Below are 13,196 nucleotides of genomic sequence, written 5' to 3' on the forward strand. Positions count from 1 at the left end.
AATCAACCACAAATGAGAACACTTATAACAATGTAACTTAACAAAACATATCATATCATCATTATATCTAAAGTGCATTTTATGTTATTATAAAATATTTAAAAATCAGCAGCGCGGTAATACATTCACAAAATAAATATACCGTTCAAATGAAATAAATTATGGTAAAAACATTTGTTATGGATCTAATAATACTAACTACAGATAAGAAATTATATATTCACAATATCGACTATCTAAAAAGCTACCAGGCAGTAAAAAAAAAGAAAGAATGATCCTCCCTCATTTTGTGAATTTAAATATTTACAAACAATAAATATTTTATGCGTAACGTTTACTGTGTTGCCTATGTTGTACTTTACACATGGCCATCTGATTGAGGATTTAAAGGGTATTAGGGGATTTAAAGGGTATTAGGGAGATACAGTAAATTGCTCCTGAAGGGCCCATATCTTACATTGTTATCTAACTAGGGATGAGTTAAAGATTAATTTAACATGGCTGATGATTTTCATATTATTTACCTAATAAATATGTATACAGAAGTTATGTGTTATAATAAAAGTAGCAACATATTACTGTATATCAAGGCACAAGGAAAAAGCAGCAGATTAAAACAATACAAGCAAAGACCAATGGCCATGGTATGGAGAGACCAGTTGTTTCGAGTCTGAGACATTAGGCTGAGTCTCAGTCAGTGATGCTGGAATCTTTGTCAGTCAGAGTCCTTAGTGCAGCGCCACCCAAAGGCTACATCATGAAGTATGTTTGTCACACAGTGTCTTGTGTCCTCTGTAACTCCTCTCTTTGTGTCGTAAGACTTGTGACTACAGAGCGAGCCCTCCTCCTCCTCTTCTCGCTCTCCTTCCGTCTCCCTCTCTCCCCCTTCACCTTCTTTTTCCTCTTGGTGACCACCTTCAGAGGTTGGTGTTTGTAGGCCACAGATTTGTTGGTCTCCTGGGGGAGGTTGCTCCCCTCCCCTCCCAGCCGGAAGCTCAGGGGGAGGTTCTTGGTCCCCCCAGAGGGTTTGGGGGGGGATAGGGCGCTTCCGCTGAAGGTGCTGTGACACTCATTGGCGCCGGTCCTGCTCTGGGGAGCCGGGGCTCGCTCGCTGTCGGACGCGTGGACTTGGTCTAGTAGTTCCTGGATCCAGTGCCGTCTCTTAAACTCATGCAGGGAACGGCCCTTATCGTGCATCAGCTGGGCGTGGCTCACTGACCTCCTCCTGAATGGAGAGGGGAGAAGGAGATTGTTTCAACTGGACTCACACTCCTTTTAAGAGTAGATGGCAATGGAAAATAATCACAGGTTGGGGACAGTTCCATTTCAATTAAGTCAATTAAATGGAATTGGTCTCTTTGCAATACCCCTTCAGGAGCTCCATAGTGAGCTCACAGTAACTTACTAATTGAGTCTCAGTAGGAGACTTGACTCTTTGCAGAGATAGTATTTACAACCCTACCTATCAACCTATCCCTTTCTCTTACAGCTGTCTTGTGTACAGTGGTACCAACCTACTGTACAGTATAGTGACTCTAAACTACCTACTTGTGAGGTGTTGATTGTTGAATGGCAGCCAAGGTCATGTTCCAGTAGACCTCAATAGGTGGCAGCATAAACAAGACATGTACAGTGGAAGCTGGGAGCTGTTCTATGTGAACACTATAATGTATGAAAAGACAATGCTATGAGGCATATATTTAAAACTTATTTGGGATCGGTGTCCCGTCCACGGGATGGTTGAGCAAATGTAGGCTAATGCGATTAGCATGAGGTTGTAAGTAACAAGAAAAATTCCCAGGACATAAACATATCTGATATTTGCAGAAAAATGAAATTCTTGTTAATCTAACTGCACTGTCCAATTTACAGTAGCTATTACAGTGAAAGAATACCATGCTAATGTTTGAGGAGAGTGCACAATTTTGAACATGAAAAGTTATTAATAAACAAATTAGGCACATTTGGGTAGTCTTGATTCAACATTTTGAACAGAAATGCAATGGTTCGTTGGATCAGTCTAAAGCTTTGCACATACACTGCTGCCATTTAGTGGCCAAAATCAAAATTGCACCTGGGCTGGAATAATACATTATGGCCTTTCTCTTGCATTTCAAAGATGATGGTACAAAAGAAAACCAAAAGAACTGTTGGTTTTTTCATGTTATTATCTTTTACTAGATCTATTGTGTTATATTGTCCTACATTCATTTCACATTTCCACAAACTTCAAAGTGTTTCCTTTCAAATAGTACCAAGAATATGCATATCCTTGCTTCAGGTCCTGAGCTACAAGCAGTTAGATTTGGGTATGTCATTTTAGGCAAAAATTGAAGAAATGGGGCGGATCCTGTTAACCACAAAACATGTCACCCTCACCAACAATGTCAATCCAAACTTTAACGCAGGGAGTTAGGATTTATGTAGGCGTGAATTCATGAAAACTTTTGTTTTTACATGAGACAACTCAAATACTTTACATGCAGGTCTAATATGCAAACAATTGACCAATGATTTAATATATTCCATAAACATATTATATTCCATCAAATATGTTCCATAAAATATATCATGTATTGAATAAAAATATATTTGCTTGTTCCATTTATTTTCAAGTTGTACCACTTAAATCTAGTATGTCATTTGTTGTTCTGTACAGTGGATCTATTCTTGTCCGCATATCTAGACCTCTTTTCTCAAATCAACAAACAATGGATGGAGTGAAGCAGTCCTGTGTTTGATCAAACTTAGATGCGATTCCAGTGATTTGTTTAAAAGATGTCATTGATTGATCTACCTTTTCTTGTACCATTTAATATTCGAAAAGGAGGTAATATGATAATGAATAGAGAGTGAAACGGAGAGAAACTACAGTTTGTAAACTAGTGAAAAACAGAGACTTACATTCTGTTAGTGAGAGCATCGATGGGTCTCCCGTAGAGAGGGACAGAAGAGTACAGCAGGAACACAGCTAGACTCCACTGCTGGAGCATGCCTCTGGAACACAGCATTCTGGAAGTCTGGAACTCTAGAACACGCAACAGACAATGTTCCATCCTTCATTGTATCGCTATTCACCAGGAACTAAAGTATGTACAGTATCAACTATGTACATAGCATGGTTTATTAAGGTGTTGTAAAATACGTAATACCAATTATTTATTTGAAATCGCCCCCTGCAAACATGAATTGAAAACAACAATAAAAATATTTAAATGGAACACTTAAAGCCCGTTTCATTTGTTGAGGATGATGTGTTGAGAAATTATATTTTATGCAGTACTGTAAGTGGTACAGAAAACCCCCTCAGAAGTTTGCAGCTTACCTTACTGCTACTTATCAGGTGGTTTTTACTTGGCAGCATGAATCTGGTTGCTGACCAACTCAACAACTTTCTGAGCCACCTTTGATTCCCGTGCCCGACACCAATTCTGTCTACTAAACAAGACCACCTGGTAATACTGAAATACCTAGACTAATACTGAAATACCTAGACTAATACTGAAATACCTAGACTAATACTGAAATACCTAGACTAATACTGAAATACCTAGACTAATACTGAAATACCTAGACTAATACTGAAATACCTAGACTAATACTGAAATACCTAGACTAATACTGAAATACCTAGACTAATACTGAAATACCTAGACTAATACTGAAATGCCTAGACTAATACTGAAATACCTAGACTAATACTGAAATACCTAGACTAATACTGAAATACCTAGACTAATACTGAAATACCTAGACTAATACTGAAATACCTAGACTAATACTGAAATGCCTAGACTAATACTGAAATACCTAGACTAATACTGAAATACCTAGACTAATACTGAAATACCTAGACTAATACTGAAATACCTAGCCTAATACTGAAATGCCTAGACTAATACTGAAATACCTAGACTAATACTGAAATGCCTAGACTAATACTGAAATACCTAGCCTAATACTGAAATACCTAGACTAATACTGAAATACCTAGACTAATACTGAAATACCTAGGCTAATACTGAAATGCCTAGACTAATACTGAAATACCTAGACTAATACTGAAATACCTAGGCTAATACTGAAATACCTAGTAAAGAATTTATCGAAGCAGAGAGAGGCTTTTCTGGTACTTCCAAATAAACATCAAATACACCCAATGAAAAATACTCACATGGAGTAGATTTCCAAAACAAGTTATCCACAAAAAGGTTTTCTCCAGTTTGCAAATTCCCCAAAAATAGATATCTTTGCAAACTTTCCAAAGATCCCAAATAGAGGTTTCTTTCCAAACGTTCTAAAATCCAAAATAGAGATATCTTCACAAAAAATAAGAAACTCGTATTTATTGGTTCAGAGTAAGACCTTCAGCGAGAGGGTAACATGGGGAAACCCCCTTGAGACTGGTCTAGCCAGCTACCTTCCCAATATCTCCCGTATATTTAGGTAATTATTTATCTCACAAATCCCAATGAAAAAGGAACGATAAAATGAAGAAAAAAAGTGAGGCACATCAGACTGCAGCACATCAGCTTCTGTTATGCCGATAGCTCCTGTAACAGTCTTGTGAAGTGCTCTCCTGTAGCATCATGTCTGTATGGCTGGAGCAAGAGCAGGGGGAGGTGAGAGAGTGTGAAGCACGCTGCTGCCTTGTCTGACCACTCCAAGCGACCATATGTTTGTGTGTTAGCATGTGTGAGTAAGTGAGAGTACAGCCCTTCCCTAGTTAGTGGGTGAAGCTGCAAACACTGCCCCCCCCCCCCAACCCCCCCACCCACCCCTCCCCCTGCCCATCTCAGTCCAGTCCTGATGACACACACACAGACACACACACAGACCAGCACTAACAAGAAGGTGGCGCCCAAGCAACACTGTAACAAAGAATACAGAAGAGAATGTAATTGTGTTATATGACATCACCATGACTACAAAGCCCTGTCATCTCTGTCCCTTGGCATCTAAACAGGTACAGCATGTAAACAGTATGAAATAATATGGATTCTGATGACACCTTTTGCATTAGTTTATAGTGACATAATCGTCTCAAGGACAAGTGTCCAGCCCACCAAACAAAAGCCCCCATCCATGCAGGAGCTCCCCTTGGCCTCCGAGGTAAACAGGTCTCAGAGCCTCACCACCGTCCCCTGGGAACGTGACCGAAACCTCAGAGAAACCCAACCACACACAACCCACACTACAGGCCTTACAGTAACCTTGACCACCTCAGTCAACCAGGCTGCCACGTAATGGTCACAGTGGCCAGAGAAGAATCTAGTCTTTATTCAATAGAGTAAAGTTAGACCACAGGGCTGGAGTCAATTCCATTTCAATTCACTGAATTTCAGTTTTCTTTCTGAAACGACTGAATTGAAATGGAATTGACCCCAACCCTGGTCAATAATACAGCCAGTAGATGGCCATGAGGGATTCTCAGAGAGTTTGAAGATTTGGATACATGTAAAATAAAATGTAGGACGGTATACAGTTTTCTCTTGTCAGAAATGTTTTCAACTACAACATAAATATGTTTTTATGGAGCCGATAGGGGATAACAAGTCTCTTTCAAAGACAGCATTAATCAGAAGCTTAATAAGGCTCGTGACCGCTGCATTGAAATATTGCAACAGTGTAATAATCAATACATTTTTTATTACTGCATAAACATGAGTGTATGATTATATTATCTAAACGTATTGATCTAAATATACAGACCTTCGTTAAACATAGATAGTATATTTTACCAGATACAAATAGAATGATCATGTGATGATTTAGATGAACAGTATACATTTAAGGTCAGCAAGTCCCAAATACACGACATGCCCAAAAGTATGTGGACACCTGCTCGTCGAACATCTCATTCCAAAATCATGGGCATTAATATGGAGTTGGTCCCTTCTGCTGTTATAACATCCTCCACTCTTCTGAGAAGGCTTTCCACTAGACTTTGGACTTGCTTCAATTCAGCTACAAAAGCTTTAGTGAGGTCGGATACTGATGTTGGGTTATTAGGCCCGGCTCACAGTCGGCATTCCAATTAATCCCAAATGTGTTCAATGGGGTTGAGGTCAGGGCTCTGTGCAGGCCAGTCAAGTTCTTCCACACATCTCAACAAACCATTTCTCAATGCACCTCGCTTTGTGCACGGGGGGCATTGTCATGCTGATACAGGAAAGGGCATTCCCCAAACTGTTGCCACAAATTTGGAAGGACAGAATCATCTAGAATGTCATTGTATGCTGTAGCGTTAAGATTTCCCTTCACTGGAACTAAAGAGCCTAGCCCGGACCATGGAAAACAGCCCCAGACCATTATTTTGCCTCCTCCAAACTTTACAGTTGGCACTATGCATTCGGGCAGGTAGCGTTTTCCTGCCATCCGCCAAACCAAAATTTGTCCTTTGGACTGTTTCCACTGCCGGTGAGCTTTACACCACTCCAGCCAACGCCTGGCGTTGCGCATGGTGATCTTAGGCTTGTATGCGGCTGCTCAGCCATGGAAACCTATTTCATGAAGCTCCAGACGAACAGTTCTTGTGCTGACGTTGCTTCCAGAGGCAGTTTGGAACTCGGTAGTGAGGGTTGCAATGGAGGATAGACCATTTTTACACGCAAAGGACTTCAGCACTGGGTTCCCGAGTGGCGCAGCGGTCTAAGGCACTGCATCTCAGTGCTAGAGGTGTCACTACAGACACCCTGTTTGAATCCTGGCTGTATCACAACCTGCCGAGATTGGGAGTCCCATATGTCGGCGCACAATTGGCCCAGCGTCGTCTGGGTTTGGCCGTCATTGTAAATAAGAATTTGTTCTTAACTGACTTGCATAGTTAAATATATATATATATATATATATATATAGATTTTTTAAAGCACTTGGTGGTCCCATTTTGTGAGCTTGTGTGGCCTAACACTTCATGGCTGAGCCGTTGTTGCTCCTAGACATTTCCACTTCACAGTAACAGCACTTACAATTGACCAGCTTTAGCAGGGGAAAAATTGGACGAACTGACTTGTTGGAAAGGTGGCGTCCTATGACGGTGCCACGTTGAAAGCCACTGAGCTTTTTAGTAAGGCCATTCTACTGTCAATGTTTGTCTATGCTGCAACGGGTGTTGCTGAAGTAGCCAAATCCACTAATTTGAAGGGGTGTCCACATACTTTTGTATATACAGTGCATTCGTAAGGCATTCAGACCCCTTCACTTTTTTTCACATTTTGTTACGTTACAGACAGGTTTTTAGAAATGTATCACAAATAAAAACCTGACATATCACATTTACATTCAGAACCTTTACTTAGTACTTTGTTGAAGCACTTTAACAGCGATTACAGCTTGAGTCTTCTTTGGTATGACGCTACAAGCTTGGCACACCGGTATTTGGGGAGTTTCTCACATTCTTCTCTGCAGATCCTCTTAAGCTCTGTTAGGTTGAATGGGGAGCGTCGCTGCATAGCTATTTTCAGGTCTCTCCAGAGATATTCGCTAGGGTTAAAGTCCAGGCTCTGGCTGTGCCACTCAAGGACATTCAGAGACTTGTCCCGAAGCCACTTCTGCATTGTCTTGGCTGTGTGCTTAGGGTCATTGTCCTGTTGGATGGTGAACCTTCGCCGCAGTCTGAGGTCTTCAGTGCTGTGGAGCAGGTTTTCATCAAGGACCTGTCTGTACATTCATCTTTCCCTTGATCCTGACAGGTCTCGCAGTCCCTGACGCTGAAAAACATCCCCACAGCATGATGCTGTATCATGACACAAGACCCAGATGCAGAAACAGGAGGCAGATGGTTGGAGTTTAAGATGTTTAATAATCCAAAAGGAGTAGGAAAGAGAATGGTCGTGGACAGGTCAAAGGTCAAAACCAGTTCAGAGTCCAGGAGGTACAGAGTGGTAGACAGGCTCGAGGTCAAGGCAAGCAGAATGGCCAGGCAGGCAGTTACAGAGTCCAGAAAGAAACCCGGGAGGACTAGAAAAAGGAGAATAGCAAAGGCAGAGTCAGGCAGTGGTCAAAACCGGGAAGACTAGCAAAAGAGAATAGAAAAGGAGTAAGGGGAGAAACACCCTGGTTGACTTGACTAAACATACAAGACGAACTGGCACACAGAGACAGGAAACACAGGGATAAATACACTGGCCCAGAGAGACAGGAAACACAGGGATAAATACACTGGCCCAGAGAGACAGGAAACACAGGGATAAATACACTGGGGAAAACAAGATGAACTGGCAAAGAGAGACAGGAAACACAGGGATAAATAAACTGGGGAAAACAAGATGAACTGGCAAAGAGAGACAGGAAACACAGGGATAAATATACTGGGGAAAACAAGATGAACTGGCCCAGAGAGACAGGAAACACAGGGATAAATACACTGGGGAAAACAAGATGAACTGGCACAGAGAGACAGGAAACACAGGGATAAATACACTGGCCCAGAGAGACAGGAAACACAGGGATAAATACACTGGGGAAAACAAAATGAACTGGCACAGAGAGACAGGAAACACAGGGATAAATACACTGGTACAGAGAGACAGGAAACACATGGATAAATACACTGGCACAGAGAGACAGGAAACACAGGGATAAATGCACTGGTACAGAGAGACAGGAAACACAGGGATAAATACACTGGTACAGAGAGACAGGAAAAACAGGGATAAATACACTGGCACAGAGAGACAGGAAACACAGGGATAAATACACTGGGGAAAACAAGCGACACCTGGAGGGGGTGGAGACAATAACGAGGACAGGTGAAACTGATCAGGGTGTGACATGCTCCCTCTACCATGCTTCACCGTAGGGATGGTATTGGCCAGGTGATAAGTAGTGCCTGGTTTCCTCCAGACGTGACATTTGGCATTCAGGCCAAATAGTTCAATCTTGGTTTCATCAGACCAGAGAATCTTGCTTCTGATTGTCTGAGAGTCATTTGGGTGCCTTTTGGCAAACGCCAAGTGGGCTACCATCTGGCCACTTCACCATAAAGGCCTGATTGGTGGAGTGATGCAGAGATGGTTGTCCTTCTGGAAGGTTCTCCCATCTTCACACCTCCCTGACCAAGGCCCTTCTCACCCGATTGCTCAGTTTGGCCGGGTGGCCAGCTCTAGGAAGAGTCTTGGTGGTTCCAAACTTCTTCTATTTAAGAATGATGGAGGCCACTGCATTCTTGGGGGCCTTCAATGCTGCAGAAACGTTTTGGTACCGTTCCCCAGATCTGTGCCTCGACACAGTCCTGACTCGGAGCTCTGCGGACAATTCCTACGACCTCATGGCTTGGTCTTTGCTCTGACATGCACCGTCAACTGTGGGACATTATATAAACAGGCCTTTCAAAATCATGTCTGAATACTTATATACAGTGGGGAGAACAAGTATTTGATACACTGCCGATTTTGCAGGTTTTCCTACTTACAAAGCATGTCGAGGTCTGTAATTTGTATCATAGGTACACTTCAACTGTGAGAGACGGAATCTAAAACAAAAATCCAGATAATCACATTGTATGATTTTTAAGTAATTAATTTGCATTTTATTGCATGACATAAGTATTTGATACATCAGAAAAGCAGAACTTAATATTTGGTACAGAAACCGTTGTTTTCAATTACAGAGATCATACGTTTCCTGTAGTTCTTGACCAGGTTTGTACACACTGCAGCAGGGATTTTGGCCCACTCCTCTATACAGTCCTTCTCCAGATCCTTCAGGTTTCGGGGCTGTTGATGGTCAATACAGACTTTCAGCTCCCTCCAAAGATTTTCTATTGGGTTCAGGTCTGGAGACTGGCTAGGCCACTCCAGGACCTTGAGATGCTTCTTACGGAGCCACTCCTTAGTTGCCCTGGTTGTGTGTTTCGGGTCGTTGTCATACTGGAAGACCCAGCCACGACCTATCTGCAATGCTCTTACTGAGGGAAGGAGGTTGTTGGCCAAGATCTCGCGATACATGGCCACATCCATCCTCCCCTCAATACGGTGCAGTCGTCCAGTCCCCTTTGCAGAAAAGCATCCCCAAAGAATGATGTTTCCACCTCCATGCTTCACAGTTGGGATGGTGTTCTTGGGGTTGTACTCATCCTTCTTCTTCCTCCAAACACAGCGAGTGGAGTTTAGACCAAAAAGCTCTATTTTTGTCTTATCAGACCACATGACCTTCTCCCATTCCTCCTCTGGATCATCCAGATGGTCATTGGCAAACTTCAGACGGGCCTAGACATGCGCTGGCTTGAGCAGGGGGACCTTGCGCGCGCTGCAGTATTTTAATCCATGACGGTGTAGTGTGTTACTAATGGTTTTCTTTGAGACTGTGGTCCTGCCGTGTAGTTCTGGGCTGATCCCTCACCTTCCTCATGATCATTGATGCCCCACGAGGTGAGATCTTGCATGGAGCCCCAGACCGAGGGTGATTGACCGTCATCTTGAACTTCTTCCATTTTCTAATAATTGCGCCAACAGTTGTTGCCTTCTCACCAAGCTGCTTGCCTATTATCCTGTAGCCAATCCCAGCCTTGTGCAGGTCTACAATTGTAGCCCTGATGTCCTTACACAGCTCTCTGGTCTTGGCCATTGTGGAGAGGTTGGAGTCTGTTTGATTGAGTGAGTGGACAGGTGTCTTTTATACAGGTAACAAGTTCAAACAGGTGCAGTTAATACAGGTAATGAGTGAAGAACAGGAGGGCTTCTTAAAGAAAAACTAACAGGTCTGTGAGAGCCGAAATTCTTACTGGTTGGTAGGTGATCAAATACTTATGTCATGCAATAAAATGCAAATTAATCACTTAAAAATCATACAATGTGATTTTCTGGATTTTTGTTTTAGATTCCATCTCTCACAGTTGAAGTGTACCTATGATAAAAATTACAGACCTCTACATGCTTTGTAAGTAGGAAAACCTGCAAAACCGGCAGTGTATCAAATACCTCTTTCCCCCACTGTAAATAAGGTATTTTTTTTATAAATTTGCACACATTTCGAAAAACCTGTTTTCGATTTGTTATTATGGGATATTGTGTGTAGATTGATAAGGAAAACATTTAATTGAATCAATTTTAGAATACGGCTGTAATGCAACAAAATGTGGAAAAAGTGAAAAGGTCTGAAAACTTTACGAATGCTCTGTATGTTGTATATTACTAGTTGGCCATATAAAACACAGCATGAAATATGTCACTGTGCAACCCGAGAGTACGCAAAATCTGGATTTAATAACGTGCATCTCTCTTCATGAATAAAACTCAGAAACCAGATTTTTCTAAGTGCTGTAGCTTAGCAGACCTTAGTAAAGGAACACAGGAGGGTTGGTGGGTGGTGGAGTTCTTAATGCAGTTTACAAGCAACCAATTCAGCAAGGGGTCCTACTGTAAAGTGCCTTGAGTTTGGGAGTAGGTCCCCCCCCCCCCTCTCATCGTCCCCAAAATCTGCTTGCTATAGTTTCCAGCTGGTCTGCGTCCCCAATGCTAACTAATAACACGTTCACATTCGGTAGGAAAAAAATACCAAATTTGATTCCGTTCTGTAAATTCCGACTTTTACCTGCAAAAAGAAAAAAATCCCCCCATTTCCTGGCAGGCTCAGACCAGCATGCAGAATCCGAGCCAGGAAAGCTGCTTTTGATTCATGCTAAATTGCTCTCTCAACACAGAACAACATTAGCTAGTTGTCCGTTTTTCATCCTACCTACAGTTGTTGAACGTCACACACTTAGGCCTACAGACTGTGCTCTTCCAAAACAGCTCATACCCCATGTTGAAGCCAAAGTAACACCCTCGTTTTATTCATCACAAATCCAGACTCCCTCATGTTTTGATTTTAGGACCTGTTCTAATCTGGAATATATTTCTACGCTTGTATACATCCCCTGCACAGTCCTATATTTGGAACACCCATCATGTCATTATCCTTCAGTAAATCCAGGCTTTGCTCATTTCAACCGTTCTATATTCCACATTTTGTTGTGAGGCTGACATGGGCAGCTTTCTTCTTCTTCTACTTCTTCTTCTTCTACTTCTTCTTCTTCTACTTCTTCTTCTTCTACTTCTTCTACTTTTTCTTCTTCTTCTTCTTCTACTTCTTCTACTTCTTCTTCTTCTACTTCTTCTACTTTTTCTTCTTCTACTTTTTCTTCTTCTTCTACTTCTTCTTCTTCTACTTCTTCTTCTTCTACTTCTTCTTCTTCTTCTACTTCTTCTACTTTTTCTTCTTCTTCTTCTTCTACTTCTTCTACTTCTTCTACTTCTTCTTCTTCTACTTCTTCTTCTTCTACTTCTTCTTCTTCTACTTCTTCTACTTTTTCTTCTTCTTCTTCTTCTACTTCTTCTACTTCTTCTTCTACTTCTTCTACTTCTTCTTCTTCTACTTCTTCTACTTTTTCTTCTTCTACTTTTTCTTCTTCTTCTACTTCTTCTTCTTCTACTTCTTCTTCTTCTACTTCTTCTTCTTCTTCTACTTCTTCTACTTTTTCTTCTTCTTCTTCTACTTCTTCTTCTACTTCTTCTTCTTATAATGATAATTATTATAATTATTCTAATCATAAAGCTGTACAGTTGGCTTGCATGTAAAACATGACTGTCAGTCTGTCTATGAAAAAGCAAAAGATTACCATTCACCGTATTTAAACTATGTTTAATCTAACCACTGTGTACATAGCCTATACTGTGAAAAACAACATAAAGGGGTTATGATGTGTTTGATTAAGGTTTCTTTATGGTTTAGCCAGTGCTTGGATAGCTTGGCCATTTCTAAGCATATTAATTCTTGGTTTGTTAGTTTAGAAAACCTTAAAGGTGATAAATGGGTTTTAGCAGAGTTTTACTTTCCCTCTCTGTGGTCTCTCAGAAGTAAATTACAGGCAACTGCACTTAGTTCATTTGAGGTATGCTGCTCTACTGTACAACGTCTCACTATAGGCAGTAAGAATATCGTTTTGCTGCTGTTGTTCTACAAATCATTCACACCCATCAATCTTAGTCTTCAACCAGCAAAATCTTTTCTTTTTTTAGAAATATAAAATAATTGCCTGTACTGTATTCCCCCTGGTCTCTCCTAACAGCCTGTTCTCTATCCTAAACCCTTTCAACGTTGTTGTCACCATTTCTCCACATGTTTATGCAGATATATTGGCATTGTGGTACTTAATCTATGTTATAAACTGGGTAGTTTGAGCCCTGAATGCTGATTGGCTGACAGCCGTGGTATAT

The 13,196-nt window shown here is 41.3% G+C and overlaps 1 protein-coding gene across 1 annotated transcript; it reads right to left on the reverse strand.

Annotated features, from left to right (window-relative positions):
• Nucleotides 1–771: 771 nt before the first annotated feature.
• LOC139378510 (parathyroid hormone-related protein-like) lies at nt 772–3,056 on the reverse strand. The gene is made up of 2 exons (XM_071120738.1): nt 2,905–3,056; nt 772–1,225 (listed from the first exon to the last, which is right to left on the reverse strand). Exons 1-2 carry the CDS (start codon nt 3,054–3,056, stop codon nt 772–774), a joined length of 606 nt encoding a protein of 201 aa, XP_070976839.1.
• Nucleotides 3,057–13,196: the final 10,140 nt, after the last annotated feature.

The sequence above is a fragment of the Oncorhynchus clarkii genome, chromosome 2 (assembly GCF_045791955.1).
Source record: "Oncorhynchus clarkii lewisi isolate Uvic-CL-2024 chromosome 2, UVic_Ocla_1.0, whole genome shotgun sequence".
Lineage (NCBI taxonomy): Eukaryota > Metazoa > Chordata > Actinopteri > Salmoniformes > Salmonidae > Oncorhynchus > Oncorhynchus clarkii.